At 42.7% G+C, this 24803-nt stretch overlaps 2 protein-coding genes across 4 annotated transcripts in view; one reads left to right on the top strand and one right to left on the bottom strand.

Moving 5' to 3' along the window:
• LOC119965166 (EF-hand calcium-binding domain-containing protein 9-like) overlaps positions 1–24803 on the top strand; it is a 583421-nt gene that overhangs the window by 439297 nt on the left and 119321 nt on the right. The gene's annotated exons all lie outside the window — the stretch shown is intronic.
• Positions 1–24803, bottom strand: part of stk10 (serine/threonine kinase 10) — a 136129-nt gene that overhangs the window by 96178 nt on the left and 15148 nt on the right. For both annotated transcript variants that reach the window (XM_038795537.1, XM_038795539.1), the window contains exon 2: positions 4129–4293. In XM_038795537.1, the coding sequence (XP_038651465.1) occupies positions 4129–4293 (165 nt within the window). The remainder of the gene's footprint in view (positions 1–4128; positions 4294–24803) is intronic.

Below are 24803 nucleotides of genomic sequence, written 5' to 3'. Positions count from 1 at the left end.
ACACATCAACAGTTGACAGTAAGAGTGAGCGAGACTCCTGGTCAGCCATGCTTGATGCGGAATGGTGCCCTCGAGCTACAAGCCTCTGGTGGCAGACTAGCGACCTGTTCCAGGTATAGCTAGCTATGGAAACATATGCAAGTCTGCCTTAGGGCACTACTAGGTGAGGGAGAGAATTGGAACAAGTCAATGACTCCAAGTCATTAAAAAGTACCCATTATCAATTCCTCAACTATTAATTATGAAGATTCTATGCAATTGAGAAAGCTTCAAAGTTTACATGGATACATATGGTATTGGCAGGTTAATTGTTTGATAATACCAGGAAATACTCAAAAACACTTACTTTATTATTGCATTGAACTGCAATTTATCAAAACCCAACAGCTATTACCACTTTGAGTGGTATAGTCAGAACAATCCAAATATGTTCACAAAAAAAAAAGACTTCTCCAGCAGCATAATGCAACTTTAGCAGAACTAGAATGGAGTAAAAGGAAGGAAGTTGGGTGTAACTGGGCAGTGCCACGGTTTAGACACTGGTTGTTCACTTGGGTCCAAATCAAGCCCAGATCAAGAGTGAAAGTCTCCTCTATAGAAAATTAGTTTAAGCACCGTCAATCTAGTCTGGTATTTGACCTGAAAGTGCACAATATCAACATCAGATACCCAAACAATAATATTTCCTACCGCTCAGCGAGCAAAATTTACCCAAAAAACTTGCATGTCGATGTTTCAGTACAAAGGCATTTTGTTTTTGTATTTGCAATGTGTATTTGGGGGGGAAATTATAATAAAGTGGACAAGAGTGTAAAATTAGGCATACCTTTGAAAGGATGGTTTTTACCTCAAGAGTTTTATGCTGGAAGTGTTTAACTATACAGAAATGAAGTGTCCTTGGAGTAGCAACAAACTAACAATATGCTGCAACTATTTGGGTGTTAGTTGTCACAGTTGAGGCTGAAAGCCTTATGGTCACTTATGCTCTTGACCGTTTGAGTTGGTCCCTTGAGGTCAGTGTGCAATCTAGACTTTTATAGTTTAGGGTCACTGGACAATCGATCTCTATCCATAATCATGAGATGACAATGATGAGGGCTAAAGATGATAGCTTCGGTCTTTCGCGTATTTTACTGGAGGACTGCAGCCTATCTAAGATTGCATGTTCGACAAACTGTTTAGCAGCTGAGGCAATGGAGAGGTCGGAGACATAATGGAGCACCCCACGGCTTCAGATGATTTCACCCTGGGATAACAGCTAGATGAAAGAGTTTAGGATAGGAATGTTGCTAGGAAGAGAACAGTCATGCTCTGTAGACTGGCCAATATGAATGATACACTACAGACCATCTAGTTTAAATAATTTATTCTGAAACAACTGCATGGTAAAGATAACGAGAATAAATAAAACAAATTACTTAACACTAACTATTATACAGCTACTTACTCCCAGCTCCCCAGACACAGGGTCACGTGGTGGGTTTACACTGCCATCTGGTGGATGGAGGTCATGTATAACATCATGTACAGAATTGCCTTATACGTATCACCACAAGAACCACTGATGGAGGTACTCTGGCTATGATGAATACTAGAGTCTAATGAGGTCCCTCTCACTAAGCTGGACAATGGAAAAGAGGTATTGAAGGAAGATGGTGTGGTGTATCGACCACGCCAAAGGCTTAAGAGGTTGAGCTGAACAAGAAGGAACAGTGCACAGTGTTCAAAACAGCAAGAGGATGCCACAATGCTTTTGATTAGACTTTTGTCCACTGTTCTTGTGGGACAGAAATGTTATTGGAAAGATTCAAACAGCAGCAGCAAAGAAAGGCATGGACTTCAGATGCGGCAACATTTTCAAGTATTTTAGGAAAATAAAGGTAATTGAAAACAGCATGGTAGTTTGTAAGGACTCAGGCAGAGGTTTTATTTTGTCTGGGACTGGAGGGGAAGGGGAAAAAAAGCGATAATGACCACCAGCATGGTAGCACAGCAGTTAGCACTGTTGCTTCAGAGCACCAGGATCCCAGGTTCGATTCCCAGCTTGGGTCACTTGTCTGGGTGGAGTCTGCACATCCTCCCCGCGTCTGCGTGGGTTTCCTCTGGGTTCTCCGGTTTCCTCCAAGTTCCGAAAGACGGGATTGTTAGGTGAATTGGACAATCTGAATTCTCCCTGTATGTACCCGAACAGGTGCCAGAACGTGGCAACTCAGGGATTTTCACAGTAACTTCATTGCAGTGTTAATGTAAGCCTACTTGTGACAATAATAAAGATTATGTTGAAAGGAATGTCGGCTGACTGCTAGCAATAGACTCTTGGTTTAGAAGAATGGGGTCAAAGGTTGGTTCTCAAATTTAATCTGAACTCAGGAGGACATTACAGATAATTGAGAAACAAAGCAAAGTTGCTGGTTGACTGTTAGGCCAGGGGAACCAGGTTGGAAAAATGTAAATCTCAGTGACAATGAAGTCCATGAGCTTCTCTCACTTTTTTTTTTCTTTTTTAAAATTTAGAGTGCTAATTAATTTTTTCCAATTAAGGGGCAATTTAGCATGGCCAATCCACCTAGCCTGCACATCTTTGGGTTGTGGGGGTGAAACCCACACAAACACAGGGAGAATGTGCAAACTCCACACGGACAGTGACCCAGAGCCGGGATTGAACCTGGGACCTCGGCGCCATGAGGCAGCAGGGCTAACCCACTGCGCCACCGTGCTGCCCAGCTTCTCACACTTAAGAGGAGAATGGAGGGTGCCAGGGAGAATGGTTGAAGACGATGATTGGACGTGGAGGTGGAGATTATCTTTGCTTTCCAGGGAAATGGTGGAATAATGGCAGGTGTCCACAGAGAAGTGCAGGGTTCAATATCACAACGCGTTGCAGCTAGATTTGAGACAAACAGCTCAACTAATTCTGAGCTAGAAAGCTCAAATCTGCACCCTTTGAAATTCAAAGTATAGATTAAGACCATCAGGATGAGACAGAACAAAGGGTTTATACTGCAGACAACAGCTTCAAAAGATGGGGATGGAGGAGTAATTAAGCCAAGTGGCAGAAGTATTGTGACAAATGATATGCCAAAGGCTAGGCAGCCGAGTTGGAAAATGCAGTTTAGACAACTGGGGGAAGATCCTTCATGCACCAGAAAGAAATTTAACAAGAAGGGAATAGGAATGGAGAGTGGTGAGAGATAGAAGGACTTGATTAGAAATGGCCTGGTCTACGATAGGGCAGAGGGTACACACATGGCTAGGTTCAAAAAGGGTAGGAAAGCCTAGTTAAAACAGGAGAGCAGTGAAAGGCAAATTATGTGGAAGCCGTTGTCTGACCCTCGGATGGCGAATTTGATTTTCTCCATTTGAAGATATTCCGAGAGGTCAGACAGCCAGTCTGCAGCTTTGGGTGGTGCTGCCGACCACCAGCCGAACAGGATTCTACTGCGGGCGATCAGGGTGGCAAACGCAAGGGCATCTGCCCTCCTTCCCAGAAATAGATCTAGCTGGTTTGAAAACCCGAAGACCACCACTTTTGGGCATGGCTCCACCCTCACCACTTTGGGCATTGCCTCGAAGAAGGCAGTCCAGTACTCCACAAGTCTGGGGCAAGACCAGAATCTTTGGAACACGAAGTAAACATCATCAACTATTATACCATGTTTTCAACATGATAGAACTAAAACTAGTGGAGAAACTTCACACAACTGGCCATTTATTACTTATTTATCACCAAGCAATGTTCGAGCATTGTAATGTCAAACACTCATAAACATCAGTGTTTCCAAATCTATTTTAAGTCAGGTACCGATAAAGATTCTGCAACAAGTCTGAACTTCTTATGTCTCGAAGGGGAAAAATTTAATTTGATTTTCCCTTTAAAAATCCGATTGCTTGTTCAGTTTCCAGCCAGCGCATGAACCACAGACATGTTGGCCACAATGCTGTGGAAAACAATTCAGGAAGGAAAAAGGTGGAGTAATTCATTCAAGACAATTCCCATGCACCGCCCTGCAGCCTTCATCAGAACATTGTGCGTGACTGACAGCAGGTTCCTCATCTACTTAGCGACAATTATAGCTATGAAGTCTTACTAGTCAGCAAAATAAAAAGGAAATAAATTTGTTTCCTTACCCATAATTTATTCTCATAAAAGAAAGCATCCAGCTGTTTAACAATGTACATATGGTCACAAGAGGCCAGAATCTCGATTTCCACCATATAGTCTTCAAGTTCTTCTTCACTCTTCACCTCTATAACCTTTGCAGCAGCTAAGACTCCAGTCTCTTTGTTTATGGCCTGTAACAGGTAAATATTAAATAGGTTCATGCATGGTAAAGTGTTGTCATGAAACACAGTAATACAAAAATCTCTCAGCCCCAGTTCACCATTCAGAGGTTGAATCAACAAACGAACCAACATTATATGCCATTAATTTTGTGTGGTTTCCAACAGCAGCCATAAAATCAGAGGAAGTTATGTAAGCAAGCCGGATCAGAATTTATTGAAGATGGCCTACAAACAGCATCAACCATGTACTTTCCTCGAGATTCTGCTCTGAAAGTTGTGCAGGTTATCTGGAGCCTAGGTTAACCAAACTGAAGAATCATTAATGAACAACAGCACACCTGAAACAGGAAGCACCAGTGAGAAAAGTGAACCCAATGTCAAATGAGGTACTGAAAACCTGAGGGGAAAAGCAAGGAAAAAGATTGGATTGAGAGAAAGAGAGAAGATGTTCAAGGAAACTAATTCAAAGTTGAAGAGCATGACCCCGCAGGTGTAAAAGTTAATTTTCAATGACAACGTTTATCTAGTAGTGATCAAGATGAAACACACCATTGATAACACTTCTGAGACTGCAATGGACAAACCCTGACTTTATCACAGATTTAGTTCCCATCTACAGCATTGCATATGTGATCTAAAGAAACCACAGAAAGTTAGGATTTTCACACCATTCAATGCATTTGAAAGGAGAGATGAGTAAAAAGATAATATTTTCGCAAAGCTGGTGGGGAAGCAACAAAGCACATGCAGCAATTTTGCATTTTCACATTTTTACAAATAATAATCTTTATTGTGACAAGTAGGCTTGCATTAACATGCAATGAAGTTACTGTGAAAAGCCCATAGTCACCACATTCCGACACCGGTGTTCACTGAGGGAGAATTCAGAACGTCCAAATTACCCAGCAGCACGTCTTTCAGGACTTGTGGGACGAAGCCAGAGCACCCGAAGGAAATCCACGCAGACACGGGTAGAACGTGCAGACTCCACAAAGACAGTGACCCATTTAACTGCTTAACTGCTGAAATTGCTAACTAATTTGCAAATCTTTCACAAAACACTGGTTCAGCCCCAGCTGTTAAGACTGGGCCAATTCAAGGTACCATACTCGAGAAGCATGTCAAGGTAAGAAGTGGGAGAAAAGAGTTACTAGAATGGAACCAGGGATGAAAGACTTCCATTATGTGGCGGGACTGGGGAAACTCCTTAAAAGCAGACAGTCAAGTGGCGATCTGACAGATGTGTTTGAAGATAAACTGTTCTAGTGGCAGGTCAGCAACCAGGAACGGTCTCGGAGTACGATTTCCACCAGGTGCAGCCAACTCTGCAGATCAAGTGGCAGGCTGGACTTGGATTCCTGGCACCATGAGATTTCACCAGGTGGGATAAAAAGTGTAGGCCACGAGCCCACGCTCTCCATTTCCAACCTGGCCAGATTCATTTCAGGGGTAGGTCTCAGATTCATGCCACCATCGCCCAGTCCCACAATTTTCATGGAGTCAAGGCAGCGGTTCATGGCACTCCAGGGGAGTTATGAGCCATAGTCTGCACTCTGGACTCTTTGTGAAAGGTTATGTTTAAATGGTCTAGCTCTTGCTCCTTCCACCCCCCAGCTCCCCTCCATTTTTACTCACCGAGTATGCACCAAATAATCAACGAGCAATGTTATATCAATGGCAAGTCACTTAAAAGACGACTGCCATGCAAAAATCTCCTTTGCAAAAAAAAAGCTGCGACTGTCCTTTTATATGGAAGCCATGATGTGGAGATGCCGGCGTTGGACTGGGGTGAGCACAGTAAGAAGTCTTACAACACCAGGTTAAAGTCCAACAGGTTTGTTTCAAACACGAGCTTTCGGAGCACGGCTCCTTCTTCAGGTGAATGATCTTGTCTGCTTTTTTGCATCTTTGTAGAAACTGAATGTCAGTGTCTATATGCGCGATCTTCCTGGAGATCCTCTCCACTTTGAGCCGGCAGTTTGCGGTGTCAATGGTAGCCATGATGTGGAGATGCCGGCGTTGGACTGGGGTGAGCACAGTAAGAAGTCTTACAACACCAGGTTAAAGTCCAACAGGTTTGTTTCAAACACGAGCTTTCGGAGCACGGCTCCTTCTTCAGGTGAATCTTCACATTCACCTGAAGAAGGAGCCGTGCTCCGAAAGCTTGTGTTTGAAACAAACCTGTTGGACTTTATCCTGGTGTTGTAAGACTTCTTACTTTTATATGGAGACAAGTCTGCCAAGTCGGGAAATTTCTTGCTGACAAAAATCCGGGCTCTAGCGCTCAAAATGTGTTTTTAAAAAAAGAAATCGAGTTGTTACGATCTGAAATATGCCACCCGAATGGTTGGTGGATGCAGATTCAGAAGTAACTCCCAAAATAGAATTAGATAAAATATTTGAAAATGAAAAATTTGCTGGTCTATGGGGAAAGAGCAGAGGTGTGCTACCAATTGGATTGCTTTCAAAGAGAGGCACAGCCAAATGGCTGTCCTTTGTACAGTATTACTTTATGATTTATTCATAAAAGGATTCAGAGTGCCATTAGCCTCAGTATTTATTTTGACAGTAAATTTGGTCCCATTGTCTTCGTCAATACTGCCTCAGGCAGCAGCAACCTCGGCTTTCTATCTAAAGGAAACCTCCGGATGCACAGGCTACAATATATTTTGGCTAACCAGAGGCAGAGAACACAGCTCAAGCATAAATGCTGGCGGTCTCAGTTTGCAATCACGGTGCTTCACAGTGCCAGAGTCCAGGTTCGATTCCTGGCTTGGGTCACTGTCTGTACGAAGTCTGCACGCTCTCCCCATGTCCCCGGGTTTCCTCCGGGTGCTCAGGTTTCCTCCCACAAGTCCCGAAAGACATGCGGTTAGGTAATTTGGGCATTCTGAATTCTCCGTGTACCCAAACAGGCAGCTGAAGGTGGGGACTAGGGGATTTTCACAATAACTTAATTGCCGTGTTAATGTAAGCTACCTGAGACAACAATAAAAATTATTACAGACCTTTCCCAGCTTAAGAACACCCACTAGCCAAAAACAGACAAAAGTAACTGTGGAAGCATGTGAAGATACCAATGTCCATCAGTGTTCCAATATTTAGCCACCGCCCCTGATGTTACTGTAACTCTGTCTGATCTTCCTTCCCCTTCTGCCTCCATACGAACCCCCCATCCACTCTGTTGGCCATGATGCTATATTTAAAAATTGCAAGAGTAAACAGTGTGCAATCTAAGTCAACATTTCAATACTGCACCGAAACAAGTCCCATCCGGTCATGTCTCCTCTTAACTACCACCACCAAAAGATTTGCTGATCAATACCTGTTTGTGGCTCCTTGCTGTATTAAATTGGCTAGCATGCTTACATTCATTGGCTGCAAGGAACTTTGGGATAAGACAGTTATAAAAATGTAAACTCTTTACTAAGACAAGCTGGTAGTCTTGAAATGAGGCTATTATGAGGCAGACATTGAATTACAAGTCATTGCTCCTGCAATTCAACCAGAATAATTAGCATCATGTGGAACAGATCACACTGCAGCTCCTTTAACCCTGGTCTGAACTACCATCTCACAGCCCTTTTTATTTTTAAAAAGCCCTGTATGGCGAAATAGAAAACTTGCTCAATTGCACATTTACTGCCCGATTAGTTTACTAGCATTTTAAAGCTGTTCAAGTTCCAGACAGTCACACCCTCCCGCTGGAGGACATAGATGGCAGCATATGTGCAAAGAATGGGAAGAGGCAGACAAGAAATTAAGAGACAGGTAATACTTTTGATGCTCTGGAATGTCTTGGGTGGCACTGCTAGCATTTTGGAAGGTAAACACCACCATTCCACGTGCAACTTTCAGGAACAGAGTGAAATGACACCAAGCCATTTATAATGATGCTCGCTCACATTTCACAAAAGGTTTAAGCGCATTTAAATCAACAACTTTCATTTATGTTGCACCTTCAACATTGGAAAACAACCCAAAGTGTTTCAGATATCAAAAAGATATTAAGTGGCATATCAAATTTTCAAAGCAGGCTGTGCTGTAGAGAAAGGGAGGTGCCTTGCAAAGCAGTGTTTTTCAAACTCCTTGCTGTGGAGAGAAAAAATAATTTTCTTGCTCCAGGCAAGAGACAGAAACAAAATCATCCTGTTTTCCTGTTCATAATCACTACACAGTGGCTACTGTTGCATCAGCCTTATGCCATCATTAGTGCAAAGACTTGCCAAGGAGGAAGATTCAGAAACACTACCCCATCCATGATGGACTCAAAGTTAAACTCGGTAGGGAAAGTGCCACAAAATTTCCTTATGACTTTGCACAGTAATCAAACAAAACTTTAGGGGATCTGTGCACTCCAACATCCCTAGCAATTGTGAGAAACCAAATGAGCGTTTTTTTTGTGAAGTGGTGAAAGACTGCACACTCTGGTATCAGAAAACTCATTGGATAGGTTATAAAATGTTTACAAATTACTACTTTTAAAAAAAATACAGAACCTCTTATCTTCCTATTGAGGGCTCAAAACATTATCCTCCCTGCCACCATCCAAAAGTAGAGATAGGCATAAACGTGAGATTTAGAGGGCAATCTTTCAGTTACCATGCACCTATCGCTGTTATCATCCTGCAAGGCAGAGGTCGCAGATTTGGGATGCTATGTCACCGAGGAGCATTTCTAGGCTCAACTTCTGCTTATGGATCAAAGTAAAAAAAAATAAAAAAAATACTTATTGTCACGAGTAGGCTTCAATGAAGCTACTGTGAAAAGCCCCTAGTCGCCATATTCCGGCGCCTATCGGGGAGGCTGGTACGGGAAGTGCTGAGGCGCCAGTAATAGTGTGGGTCGAAATAGGGCGACACGGTACCACAGTGGTTAGCACTGCTGCTTCACAGCGCCACGGACCCGGGTCGATTCCCAGCTTGGGTCACTGTTGGTGCAGTCTGCATGTTCTCCCTGTGTCTGGGTTTCCTCCGGGTGCTTCAGTTTCCTCCCATAAGGCGCAAAAGACATGCTGTTTGGTAATTTGGACATTCTGAATTCTCCATCTGTGTACCTGAACATGCGCCGGAATGTGGCTTTTCACAGTAACTTCATTGTAGTGTTAATGTAAGCCTACTTGTGACAATTAAGATTATACTGTATTACTTGGGGATTTTCACAGTAACTTCATTGCATTGTTACTGTACGACTACTTGTGACACCAATATAGATTATTACTACAAAATAAAACACCAGGTGAATGGACTCTGGTGATAGCAACTTACTCCCAACACTGAGCAGTTACGACAAGTCAGGAGTGGGGCTAAGGGCAGCGAGCGAGGTGGCGCACAGCCAGCACAGGGTATTCACTGCACAATAAGTGAACTCTTGTCTATCCTTTGCTTCGATATTTTCCCCATTTCTTTTGGCACAGTTCTGTTTCTCACTCACTTTCCAGGATTGTTTGAGGGATAGGTCTGTGTGTCCATGTACCTGAACCCTCACGCTGCCCTGTCTCACAACAGTGCAGAGAGCAACCCTTAATCCCGTGACCCTTCTGACACCCGCCCGCAGGTCATGACCACCACTTTGAAAAAACTTGTTCGTTATGGCGAGGACGAGGGTGATTGAAGGCATGGTCTGATCAATAGTAAGGAAATGTTTGGAGCCAAAAATCAGAAGGAGAGAGACCTGAAGTGGGTGGCAGGAGGGTTATACGGCTAGGGAAGGTTGTAGAGTTAACAAGAGATGAAGGCACGGAGGACTTTGAACATGAGGCACTGGGGGGGGGGGGGGGGGGGGAGCAATGTACACCAGCAAGGAAGGGGTGAGAACTATGTTGTAGCCCCTCTCACAGCAGTCCAAAGTCAGAATGAAAATGATCTTCCTCTCCTGTTGCCTTAAATAACATTTTTTGGTACATGAAACCCGGACTACAAAACATCTGTGCATATATCATAGTACGACTGAGAAAAAAAATCTTTAAAAACACACAGGAACGGGCCAGGTGACAAAAACAAGTGATTTCATGCACGGACAACATCAGTGCGTCTTACAACATCTGGATAATACAGGTTTAGAAAAGAAACTGAATCCATGCCAAATTCAACTGCCAACTATAACCCAAGCTGCATTATTTGAACGTCAGCCTCTTGATATTTCATCATGTTTTTGATATGCCCCAACTGGAAACTGTGGAACATTGCCTAATTAGGCATGGACTCGGAGGTGGCAGACGTTATTACGTCCTGTTTGCCTAATACATGCACAGGTAGTAGCATGTAAACATTTGGGTGGATACCTTCTCCAATATGGGCAGCACGGTAGCATGGTGGTTAGCACAAATGCTTCACAGCTCCAGGGTCCCAGGTTCGGTTCCCGGCTGGGTCACTGTCTGTGTGGAGTCTGCACGTCCTCCCCGTGTGTGCGTGGGTTTCCTCCGGGTGCTCCGGTTTCCTCCCACAGTCCAAAGATGTGCGGGTTAGGTGGATTGGCCATGCTAAATTGCCCGTAGTGTCCTAAAAAGGTTAAGAGGGGAGGGGAGGGGGAGGGGGGGGGAGGGGAGGGGGAGGGGGAGGGGGGGGGGGGTTGTTGGGTTACGGGTATAGGATAGATACGTGGGTTTGAGTAGGGTGATCATTGCTCGGCACAACATTGAGGGCCGAAGGGCCTGTTCTGTGCTGTACTGTTCTATATCTAATATCAGCAAGACATGACTTAACGCTGCGTTGGTCAACACACAGCGCAAACAACAGAGACACAGCATGAGGGGAGTCAATAAAACACTTATCTCAAACATTGCCCTAGGTGCGATCAGAGCAAACTTTGGACACAATGTACACCCCTTTTCAGCTAGCAGACCACACTATTGGTTAGTGGCTGTGAGCAGCTCTCAGTTAATTCTTTGTTACTCTGGAGAGGATGTGACTGTTTTCATATTTTGCAGCATCACTAAGTACAGTCAATGTACAACTAAAAACAAACTTCAGGCGCAGCAGTTTCCCATTAATGCATTTTCAAACCAGAAAAATGTTTAATGTGCACAAAATGTGCTAATAATAAGCACTGCACTTGTGGTTCCAGATTCATCCTGGTTAAAGCTCCACCTGGAAACTGTGTTTGGATATAATTAATAGAATTTATTTCAAATTACTGGCAATTTGCATTCGCCCTCAACCACACAGTAAAAAATAGTATAAACAATAGATTGGGCAGGTTCTTTCAGCCAGGTATTCGAGAGGAATGGAGGGAGTCCACCAGTCCATTTGAATGACAGTTGTCTCCTTTGTATATTGAGATGAGCGAAATGACACGGACTGACTGCAACAGAATAGATAAGAGCCTAACATATGGGCAGCACAGTAGCAGTGGTTAGCACTATGGCTTCACAGCACCAGGTTCGAATAACAGCTTGGGTCACTGTCAGTACGGAGTCTGCACGTTCTCCCTGTGTCTGCGTGGGTTTCCTCCGGGTGCTTCGATTTCCTCCCACAAGTCCCAAAAGACGTGCTGTTTGGTAATTTGGACATACTGAATTCTCCCTGTGTACCCGAACAGGCGCCGGAATGTGGCGACTAGGGGCTTTTCGCCCCAACTTCATTGCAGTGTTAATGCAAGTCTACTTGTGACAGTAAAGATATTATTATAACACAATGGGCAGACAAGTAACAGATGGAATTTAATACAGAGAAGTGTGAGGTGATGCCTTTTGGCAGAAGGGAGGGGGAAAATATAACAAAAGTTAAATGGAGAGCACAAGGACAGAAGGACCCAGCGGGTTCATGTATATAGTTCTTTAGGAGGTGGTAGGACATATTGAGACAGTAGTTAGCAAATCATATGAAATCTTGGGTTTCATAAACAGAGGCAGATTACAAAAGCAGAAAAGTTGTGGTGAAGTTGCATTAAGCTCTGCATGGTCACAACTAGGCAACTGCTTTCAGTTTTGGTCACCACACTTCAGAAGGAGGATCATTGAGAGGGTGCAGAGGAGATTTTCCAGAATGGTTCTAAGAATTAGTTACAAGCTTAGATTAGAGGGGCTGGGGTTGTTCTCAACAGACAAAGTAATTTAAGAGCAGATTTGATAGGGTTGCACAAAATTATCAGTTTAGATGAGGTACCCACAAAGAAATGGTGTTCCCATGGTATAAGGAATTGGGGGGCAAAAATTAAAGATTTGGGGCAAGAGATGAAGGATGGCATGAGAAGAACAACCTTTTCTTTAAAATAACACCAGAGGGGTAATGACCTTGAACTTTGCCTACGAGGGTGCAGGAAGCATAGACAATGAATGATGTCAAAAGGAATTGGTTGGGCACTTGAAAGGAAATAAACTTGCAGGGTTATGGGGATAGAATTGAGACTGATCGTCAGAAAGCTAGTATGGATTCAATGGGCTGAATGTGCTGTGATCATTCTAATGCTATGGTTTATGCCAAAATACCAGAGCTTTGCAATGCATTGAATAGCCGTGTGACAATGGCATTACGCGGTGAATTCACATACATTTCTAAAATGTCTCATTTTCATAGAATTTACAGTGCAGGAGGCCATTCAGCCCATCAAGTCTGCACCGGCTCTTAGAAAGAGCACCCTACCCAAGGTCAACAACTCCACCCTATCCCCATAACCCAGTAACCCCACCCAACACTACGGGCGATTTTGGACACTAAGGGCAATTTATCATGGCCAATCCACCTAACCTGCACATCTTCGGACTGTGGGAGGAAACTGGAGCACCCGGAGGAAACCCACGCACACACTGGGAGGATGTGCAGACTCCACACAGACAGTGACCCAAGCCGGAATCGAACCTGGAGCTGTGAAGCGACTATGCTATCCACAATGCTACTGTGCTGCCCTCACTTATGTTCAGTATCTATGGAATAGAGAAATAAACAAAGATTTTTTTGTATTATAAAAGAGCTCAAGCTATCAAAGCCAGACAATATTTTTGAATTGGTGATTCAATGGATCCAGCAACCAAGTCTGCACTGATGAGGCTACAGTAATGACCGGAAAGCATTCTGTCATTGTGCAAAGAAATAGCCTCATGCTATTTGACACGTTGTTTTCCATCAAGATGCAGATGTGCTTGCTGCAAAAGACATTGAACCAGGTCTTCATCATATTCTCAGCACAGGTAGCTCCATCAAGATGCAGATGTGCTTGCTGCAAAAGACATTGAACCAGGTCTGTATTCTCAACACAGGTAACATGTAAACCCAGTCCACAACTTCCAATGTTCAGCTGCACATTTGTGGCCCAGTCAACAACTTCCAATGTTCAGCTGCACATTTGTGGCGTAGCGGATACAGAATGCAATTCCACGCTCACATACACGAGGGCCGAGGTGGCTCTCTATGCAGAATGCTTACCGGTTTGATGCATTTCAAGGAAGAGGTATGTAGAGTACTTTCTTTGCTGATTGGACTTGCTGAGATGCTGAATGATGAAATGAGACTGGCTAAACGGACTACCTCACCGACATGCAAGAAATAAATGAGCTAAATAAAACAAAGCAAGGTGGGAGAATTTTTTTTGCCCAGTGTTAGGGACGCCTGGTCAGCTCCCAACAGTGGCAAGGAGGCTGGACCAGCTGCCATAACCTTAAGTTTTAATGCGGTGTGGAAAGATTGATTTGTCCCAGGAGTGATGTTAAAAAATATAGGACTTGGTTATTTTATAAACAAACTTTATTAGAACCAAAACAATATTTAATTTTTTACTTCAGCTCTAACACTAACAGTTTAATAACCATAATGCAATAATTCCCATTAGACAACACTAACAGAAAATACAGCCATCATGCCATTTTCACATGCAACGGTAATACTTGCATTTCCGAAGCACTTTGCTTCTGGTAGGGACATTCACTCTGAACCCTTTTCAAAGCCTGCCTCAGTGGCAACTTTCATGACCTCTCTGCTCAGTTTTTATAGCCTTCTCCTGTAACTGTTCAAAAAAGCATTTCTTCCTCTCTCTCACCAAGCTCTGCCCAGCCGCTCAAACAAAGGTTCTTCCCCAAAGGTGGCCAGACTTGAATCCCTTATAGTCATCTTGGCTGTTTGCCCTGTCTATACAAAAGAACAGAGCTATGCCATTCATATGCAACTAACTTCCCTTGACAGACAAGTAGGTAATCAGACTCTGTGGTGGGATAATAACAGGGCATTCAAGGTTGTCCCGACTGACAATGGATCTTGAGTGGATCATCCTGGCTAAACAGAGGCATCTTGGGTATTCCCACTAAGGACGTTGTCTAAATGGGACAGGCAACTCAGGCTATGGCATATCCGTCTGATTCGGCTGTGAGCAGAAATTTTAACTCTTGAAAATTTCCTGCTACATCTTGGATCTCACGCCTGGACAAGTTCCTAATATCCCTCTTTCATGGCATCTAGCATAAAATAATTGACGCATTCAATGGGAAATTGCACAACTAGAGGGAGGGGGTAATCATGTACATGTTTGAACTCTTATATTCTCTTATTCCAGAAACAAAGTTTACTTTTATGTAATCAAACCACACCTGGCTGTGCATCTTTTTGGTCTACACAACCAAATCAATACTCATTTTCTGGAATTCACAACAGAACAACAGTTTTTCAATGACAATATTAAGGTCAATCGGTCACCCTCTGTCTCAGAGTGAGAAGCCCATAGAATTAAGAATGGGCTCACAATTGATTCAGTGGCAGAAAGCAGTGTGATAGTGGATACATTTTTCAGGGTGTGAGGTAAGGTGGTGTTTCCAAGAATCGGTTTTGAATCTACTTTTCTTCAATTTTTACAGATCAACCTAGGCATGGATGCAAGGAACAGCACTGTAACATTTGCTGATAATTTGGCAATGTAGTAGTTAATGATGAGGGTAGTTGTAGATTTCAGGATAATGAAATGGGCAGAACATATGCCAGTTAGCTAGCATTCACCATATGGAAGTGTGAAATGGTGCACGTTGGGAGGACAAAGATTTTTTATTATTTGTTCATGGGACATGGGCTTTGTTGGGCCAGCATTTATTGCCCACCCATAATTGTCCTCGAGGGGGCAGTTAAGAGTCAACCACATTGCTGAAGCTCTGGAGTCACATGAAGGGCAGACTAGGCAAGGATGGCAGATTTCCTTCTCTAAAAGGATATTAGTGAACCAGATGGATTTTTACGATAATTGCCAATGGATTCATGGTCATTAGGTATTTAGTGCTTTGAGGAGAAGTTGGGAAACTTAGGACAATCTTACTTGGAACAGAGAAGATTAAGAGGTGATCAAATGCAGGCTCAAGACAACAAGAAGTTTAGATAGGAGTAGAAAGAGATAAATATTCCTTCTCACAGGTGGGTCAATAATTAGAGATCAAAGGTTTAAAGTCATTGACAAAAGAGCTAGAGGAGGAGAGAGGGAAATAGGTTAGCGTGTGGAAAGTACTACTTGGCAAGATGGCAGAAACTGATTCCTCGAATAATTTTGTTAAAGGAACTTGAACAGGTACTCAAGGATTAAGGAAGTTATAGAGCTACAGCAAAAATTGGAATGTATCCCAGGAGCCAACACAGGCATAATACGCCAAATATTCTCTTTCCTATGCTGAAAATGTCTAGGATTCTATTGTTATGATCTAGGAGGAGACCAGTAATGTTTATAAGGAAATTCAAACTACCAATTATGTTCAAGTTTTCATGTTTTAAACAAAACAAGCTTTTATTTTAGAAGAGCTAAACAAAGTACGACTACAGGGCACTCCCTTGTCTACTATTTCCACCCAAGACTTCCCCTATACATTACAGAATCTTGACATTTCTTTCACTTTTCTTGGGTCAAAACCAAGGTGTGGCACAGCTCTTAGGAATCCAGTTTGATTGGCCTCAGTGTTCCTATTAGCCTTTGACATGAGATTTCTTGGAGAGTCCTTTCATTAGCATCCAGGTAGGCAACCCTCTTTAAGCACATTATGACTGCAGACACGACAGCTGAAGCATGGGCCCTCACTGCATTCTTGCTTACAGACTCCAAAATCAAAAACACCCTTCTGCAACTGGCCTGCAGCTCCTGACAAATTCTCTCTCTACTTCTCAACGCTGCTTCCAGGCTGACCCAAACTCCAAATGTCTGTTTCTGTGAGAAACCACAAGTAAAGCTCAATCAAAAAGAAAAACTTCCCTGCAATGCTTCTCCCCCCCCCCCCCCCCACCCCACCCCGATCCAGAATGTCCCAGAAAGAGATTGCAATTAATTAACTTAAACATTCCTTTGACTCTGGGAGCTGTAGGAATAACCCAAAACTCAAATCGGGATAATTTGCCAGATTTGTTGTTTCCATTGTGAAGTTGAGGACTACCCATTATTTACTCTCTACTAGCCCCCCCCCCCCCCTCAACTTCCATCCCACGCCTTATGCAATGGACAATGACCACCTTTTGAATTGCAATTACTTTAGCTCCATTTACCAATTCATCTACCAGAAGTCAACATTACCTTGGATTTAAGAATTTTAATGTCAAAATTAAAAGTTATAAGAATCAGAAAATGTTCTCAACTATAATTATTTTGTACACACCACTGAAGTGAAATGCCAAGTCTTTGCAGTAGCATGGGGCAATGAAAACTTACTTTTGCATTTACAGTTCAATTTTGGCGTGTGTACTTTAAAGTGGTTTGATTTGCTTAGTGATTGCCCCCGAAAAGCAATGTACTAAAGGTTTAATTGAGATTACCTTCCTGAGTCTTGGCATTAGTAATGCCCCCAACACACCCAAAATTTCAGTTCCTTAAACACTAATTTAGCTTTCTGCGTTCTACATGGTATTAGCTATCCTGAATACAACCAGATTTCATCCACTCAGTTAAAAGCTTAACTAGTTACTGTTTTTTTAAGGTAACAGTTAAGTAGCTCACTGGTAACCACAAACCGGTGCATACAGTGAAGCAGTGAAAGCCCCCATTATGTCTGTGCAGCTCCAAGTCAAATGCACTTGCAATATATTTGCATAGTTGTCACCAGATTCATTGATGTTGTTCAAACAATCCTCGCGTAACATCTAGATGTGGAAAGCATACTGTCTGGTTTCCATTAAAATGTTCCCTCTTTCAAATGGCCACATCAAGATGAAAACTGACATATCCTTGTAACAGTTTGCTCACCAGCTTCAACAATCAGACATTACAGGCCTCAAAACTGGAAGGGAAGTTGAGAGCTTTGTTTTTTTTAAAACTGCACATCAGATACTTAGTTGCAATGCAAAATATATTAGATGTCAATAGTAACATGCTCTACTGGATGATTTATAACCATATGCAAACTAAGCTGCATTCTTAAAACAGAAAATATTAGAAACTTGCATTAATCTCAAGACTTTTTATTTACGATAACCCGACTGAGCCTTTGGATCTGGTACCACTTTCTGCTCCACCAAATGCTTCTCTGACTCGGACTCGAGAGCTCCGAACAAACACTTCTTTAGTTCCAATAATCCTGGCTCATCACGAGGGGGAACAAACCACCGTCTCCAACGGAATAATTTTGAGCCAGTAAAAATTAATTATGCCAGAGTCATGTTGCCAGTTACTTATTGAAATTATAGTCACAGAAATGATTTTTTGTTTTAAAGTGACACAGAGCCCTGCTGTTGGAGAGGGGGGGGGAAAAGTCACATGAATTTGTGGCGTCAAAATTGTATACAGAATTGTATCGCATAATTAGATCTCGCCATGTAATGCCCAGGTTTGTACCTGTATTTCCAGCATGGACACGTTGGTCCTCGGGAACTGTTGCGCAACATAGAACATACAGTCCAGAAGGAGGCCGTCTGCACCGACCCACTTAAGCCCTCACTTCCACCATATCCCCATAACCCAATAACCCCTCCTAACCTTTTTGGACACCAAGGGTAATTTAGCAGGGCCAATCCGCCTAACCGGCACATCTTAGGAAACCCACGCAGACACGGGGAGAATATGCAGACTCCGCAGTGTCCCAGCCGGGAATTGAAGCTGGGACTCTGGCACTGTGAAGCTACAGTGCTAGGCACTTGTGCTGCCCAGACATGCAATATGGGAGGCATTGAACACACGGCTTTGAACTCTGCCGACAATTCACATACTGGGGTCATAATCAGTTGTCTCATTCAAACAAAGCAAATTTAGAATGAATGGGTAATTTGTTCGTATTGTACAGTTCCAAGCATCATTTTCTGGGCAATGCACCATGTTGATGGATTGAGAGCCACTGGCTACTTATATGCTAATTTGGGCAGAAAATCGCAGCCGTGAGATTGTTGCCCTCAGGGTGTGGGCTTCTTATTTCCAACTGAGCCTGTTGGCAGAGTCCTCAAGCCCACAGGAAAATCCTGCCCATAAGGTCCAAAATACACTGCAAGATAAAAGTTTGACTCAACTGCAAGTACTTATGTATTTTGCAACGTGCACATTACAAAACAGGAATTTCCTTTTCCCCTCTCTTGATTGCTGCACATTTGTTTGATAGCCCAGGCTCAGTGCACAGTGCTTTGGTATAATTTGCTGCAACCAGCTTCCCACAAAAAAAATTGTTCAAAATTAAAACTCCAGTGGAAGCAAACTGCTGCCACATTTGCATGTGAATTTCAGGATTCCACTTGTTTAAACACAATCTGCAAGATCTCCTGCTGCTGCTTGCAGCCACCAAAAGATCAGTCATCTTGGTACGCACATTCATCTGCCTTGCGCCATCCTCACTTATCCACTGTAGGTCGTCTGCAACCACTCTGTGACGTCCGTCACCCAACTACACTAGGTCGACTCCCTCTTTCTGCTGCCTTCCACTTTCACCACCCACCCCCCCCCCCCCCCCCCCCCAGAAGGGAACTTTTTAGAAAAAAAACTTCTGATCAAATGATCAAAATTGTGACATTTTCTTTTCTGCATCTCACTTTTTAAAAGTTTGTTTTTGCACTTTCAATTTCAAGCAACTCTTTATTTGCCTTATGTTCTGTATACGGTGCTTTTAAGTGTACATCTTAAATGCCTCTATTTCCTTACACAGATCTTCTGAGGCACAGGAAAGTGGATCAAATGGAGCATTATCAGAATGTTTTTTTCCTCGTTACAAGCTTGAGTTTTCTGGTTAACACATCCTTCATCTTCACAAAATTATTTTTCACCATCTCTAGCCTTCTTCTGTTTCACTACTGTGTTTGCTCTTGAGTGCTGTTACCATTTGTCCTTAGAGAAAGTTAAATCGACACGCTCCAGGGCGACCCTATCCACTTCAATCTTCATTCCAGTTTCTGCTAATGTATTTGCATTGTTATTTGATGTTCATTCACAATCCACATCCTAAACCTCCAGATTTTACTTTATACGATATTTTGCAGGGTTTCCTCTGATTCTGCGGTCATACTCCCATTCAATCCCAGACTCTCCAAAATTTTAATTTAATTGGTTGGAATGTTAAGCATTCTATGAACACAACAATAAATATTTAATCAGACAATAGTCTCAAACTTCTTGTTTACTAGTGGTTAGCACTGTTGCTCACAGCGCTGGGGACCTGGGATTCATCCTGGCCCCAGGTCACTGTCCTATGTGGCGTTTGCACATTCTCCCACGTTTGCGTGGGTCTCACCCCCGCAACACAAACATGTGCAGCATAGGTGGATTGGCCACGCTAAATTGCCCCTTAATTTGAAAAGAATTTGGTACTTAGATTTTTTTTAAAATCCTGTTTATATTGAACAATTGTTACACACTCCATGCCCACATTTTCTTGTTGAGATGGACAAAGTTGAACAGGCAATTTGGTCTAAACTGACAAACTAGTTAAGTGCAGTGCAGCAATATTACATCATTGGAATGGCTCAGATGGCACCGCAGACCTGTGCTGAATTAGAGTCCAGCTAACAAAATTGTGAGGGCCAGCTCTACTGAGCACTGCTAGGCAAGACAGATTGGATTGGAGACAGAGAGAGGAGAGAAAAGATCAGGTTGTTATGCAGGCCACAGACAGTGCCTAGGTCTTCTAGAATTGACTCCCAAGAAATAGTTCACAGAAATCTACTCCTCTAAGTGCCCTTCTCCATTTACTTTCCGAATATAAAAAATAGGAGCAGAGGGTGACCATTTGGGCCCTTGAGTCTTCTCCATCATTCAACAGGATCATGGCTGATCCATTTGTGTTGAGTTCCACATCCATCCATCCCCGATAACCTTTGATATCCTTGCGCAACAATAATCTATTTACCTCTGCCTTAAAAATCATGAGTGACCCCATTTCCACCATCTTCTGAGGTAGAGAACCAAAGCTGCATAACTTTCAAGGTTTCCTCCTCATCTCTGTCCTATAAGGGCAGCTCCTAATTTTAAAAGTGCCCCCTAGTTCTGGACTCACCCACAAGAGAAAACATCCTTTCAACATCCACCTTGTCAATACCATTCAGGGTCATATATATTGAAAGACAACCCACTCATTCCAGGTATCAACCTAGTTAACCTCTGAACCATCATCCTTACTTAAATAAGGAGGACAGTCTGAAGGACTCCACAAGTCACATCCCGTCAATCAGGCACAGACCCATTTATGCATGCTCTGTTTTCTGCCAGTCAGCCAATCTTCAATCCAATGTTTCTTTCTGCTGCCACTTTAGAGGCCATATAGCCAAGATGGAGGGAACCTATTCCTACTGTGCTTTTACTTTCACAGCAAAATACATGGAAATGTAAAGCCTTTTTTAAAAACCCTACGAACCTAGTTATGCCACCCTCCCCGATTATCCCATGTGCAGTGCTGCCAATTTAATTACTGACAGACTGCTAATTTATCCCAGGTATTTCTGCACAAGAACAATATGTTCATATTTACGTGTACACAGACCTATTGGTCATCATGATGCGATCCAAACTTTTAAAGGTTGTAACAAAATGTCAAATTGGATTAATTTGACTTTATAACATCCGATCCCCATGGCCGCATGGTGCTTGTACTACTGGATCAGCAATCCAGAGGACGAGACTCGGGTTGTGCAGAAGTTCCAAATCCAGCTGGGGAATTTAAATTTAACTAAATAAATCTGGAATTTTACCGTGCATCAGCAATGGTGACTATGGAATGTCAGAAATCTTGTAAATCTCCACCTAGTTCACAAATATAGCTGACCTCTCAACTGCCCTCTGAAATGGCCGAATAAACTTCTCGGCTGTGTTCAAGGAGGCAGCTCCCCTCTACCTTCAAGGTAATTAGGGAAGGCCAATAAATGCTGGCCTGACTGAAACCAATATTTCATGAAGGAGTTAAAAAAACTGGCTGCTGCACCAAAATTTACTTAAACCGTTCAAGCACAGTTTAATAGCAAACTGCTACTTATTATTTTTTTGACTACATTCAACATGTGAACAGCTTAAGCTGGAACACGCAAGCAGTTACATTTTTCTGTTTTTCACAATTTCTCCCAACCTGTCTTCTTGATCATCAGTTGGAGAACCAAGTTTAAAAATAGTTAAGGAAAACCAGATGGAACCACCATTTTGACAACCCAATTAAAAAATACTAATTAAATGGGGTAAACAGTTAAAAGATGTGACAGAAAGTTGTGAGGGCAAGTTTCACATTAGCACTGTAGTGCAACAAATCTCACACTGGGAGAGAAACTTCTTACTGTTCTCCAATACACTGGCATTCTAAACTTTAATTTACTCCTCCAGAGGTCACAAAGGAATGGGAAAAAGTTGAAGCATAGATTGGACAGGCCTGGGCAACACAAGATGACGTTACGGGGGGGTAGGCTGTCTTCATAAGGGACAGGATTTGGAGTCAAAAATAGAAGGCAATGGTAGCAAACATCAGTTTTCACAGTGGCTAGGAGGATAGAATCAGAGGCAAGAGTCGAGAGTTGTGGCAGGGGCCAAGATGATGGTTTCTTTCTATCTAACACTTAACTGAAGGAAAATGCAGCGCATCAAATACAGTTTGACAACAGAGGCAGTGGGAGGAAGGAGGGGCAGTCGGAGGATGGAGAGATATAGTTGAGAGGGAAAGCCAAGTGTTATCAGCATATATGTGGAAGTTCATCCAATGTCTGAAGACGAGGTATCCAAGAAGAGGAGGCCGAAGATTGTTCGGGATCTCTAGAGATGAGTGCTATGGGGGGGGGGGGGGGGGGGGGGGAAAGAGATGACATTCCTGGAGATGGTCCAGCTATAGTTCAGTGGGGAAGAGTCCAATGGAGTTGGACCAAAGAGCAGGAGCATTGGAAAAAGATGATAAGGTCGACAGTGTCAAAGATCTCAGAGGCAGAAGAGGGACAATGCATCATGGTCATGGAAAATGGCTTTCAATCAGGCTATTTCAGTTTGGAAAGCTGACTGGAGGGGTTCAGCATGGAAGACGCAGGGAAAATTTGCAACGATTAACAGACAACATATTCAAAGGCTGCACAGGAAATAGAAGTTGGAGATGGTTGCTGCAGTTTGAAGGACAAAAGGGGGTGGGGCAATAAAACAAATAAAGGCAGGAACCTTGGAGATGGAACCATTTACTGTATCAGCTGGCACGAGAGCCAAGAATGGAACCCAGTTGGTCAGAATTTATGTAGCATGGAATCACAAAAGCAAATCTGTCCTACAGACGAGATGAGCTTGGGAGGTTTAAATTCAAAAGTGACTTTTTAATAAAACAATTCACCTAAAAGGTTGGCACAACAGCTGATCAACACTATGCTAATTAAGTTTGCACTCTCCAAGAATATCTCTGAGCATAGTACAAGCAGTACATTCCCCAAAGCAGACTCACAGTAAACTGCTTCCCATTACCTTATAAGCCCATGAACATCTTCTACTAATGATTCATAACATGAGAACTGGACTTGTTTTACAGGTTCATAACCAATATTTAAAGAAATGCAGCATCTTAGAACAACTTGGATCACAAAACTGTAAACACAGAACTGAGTTCACGTTCTGATAAAACCAATGTAATTTGAGACAGCTTGCAGCAAGTTATGCAATTTTAAGTTCAAGAGTAATTGGATTGAACTGGCCTCGTCATCTCATTGGCGATTAAGAGAAACAGCAACAGTGGAGTGCGAGGTGCCACAGACCGAACCAAATAATATTATGAGGCGCTGCGGCACCAGAGGACCCATAAGATGAAAAAGGGAACTACATTATAGAATACGAGGATGCAATGCTAGATGCACAGATAACATTCTCCTCACAACAAATTCACAGCCACACAAATCGGGAGAATAGGGGAAAAGTAGTCAGGTGCTAAAATGAGATGCTTCAAGCCTGACCTATGCTAAAATCCTTTTATGCTGACATTTATGTAGCACGTTTAATGTAACAAATTTTGCACTACAATGGAATGTTATAAAACAAAATTTAGTACTGAGTCACTCAATGATGTGTCACGACAAATGATCAAAAATTTAGTTAAGAGGCAGATATTAAAAGAGCATCTTGAGGGGAGGCATTCCAGGGTCTTGCTGGTTGATGGCCCAGTCACTAATGGTGGAACAATAAAACCAAATATGCTTAAGAGTGCAGAATTAGAAGAGATCAGATATCTCAGAAAGGGCTGCAGTACTTGAGGAGATTACAGAGACGGGAAGGGGCGAGGCCATGAAGCATTTGAAAACAGGATTGAGGATGTTAAACCGAAGTGTTCTGAACCAGGAGACAGTGTAGGACACCAACCACAAGTGCTGGATGAATGGGTCTTGGTTGGAGTAAGGACGCAGACAGCCAAATTTCTGCCTGGCCTTGGGTTTTATAGAGGACAGAATGCAAGAAGCCATCCAGGATTGCACGGGACAACTCAGGACAATGCATAGTTAAACAGGAGAAGTGTATTATACACAAAGTCGAGGGGGTAACGTAACAATAAATGTGGTCTTAATAATAAAGAAACATCCTTAACAAGCATTCAGATCCAAAACTATTTGAAATTTTGAGTAGGCTGCCGCAATGTGAAATGTACATAAAATCCACCAATACAAGTGAAACAAGCGCCCTCCCAATTAGGAACCGATATTCACTATTTCGGATGCTAAGCTCCTTCAACAGCACCTATCAAACCCATGACCGCTAGCATCTGGAAGAACAAGGGCAGCAAATACATGGGAACACCAACTAGTTCCATTCAAATTATCTTCCCTAAGATGGCGCCTGAGTTCGGAGACTCTCTGCGAGCTCTCCAAAACAGATCCTCTTTTTACATCTCCTATAACCATCTTAATCTCTTAAAATTAAATTCTAACACTAACCTTTCTCTTTTATCTTCCCTTGCAAGTTTGAAACACCTGATGCAGGTGTCTATGTATTTTCATTGTGTACCTTGTATTGCCCTATTATTTATTTTCTTTTCATGTACTAAATGATCTGTTTGAGCTGCTCGCAGAAAAATACTTTTCACTGTGCCTCGGTACACGTGACAATAAACAAATCCAATATCCAAGCCGGTCACCAACCCGACTTGGAAATGTATCGCTGTTGCTTCGCTGTCGCTGGGTCAAAATCCTGGAACTCCCTCCAAACAGCACTGTAGTTGTACCTACACTACA

The sequence above is a fragment of the Scyliorhinus canicula genome, chromosome 4, assembly GCF_902713615.1.
Source record: "Scyliorhinus canicula chromosome 4, sScyCan1.1, whole genome shotgun sequence".
NCBI lineage: Eukaryota > Metazoa > Chordata > Chondrichthyes > Carcharhiniformes > Scyliorhinidae > Scyliorhinus > Scyliorhinus canicula.
Note: the sequence above shows the minus strand (reverse complement) of the source record. Positions and strands in the feature narration are given on the sequence as shown.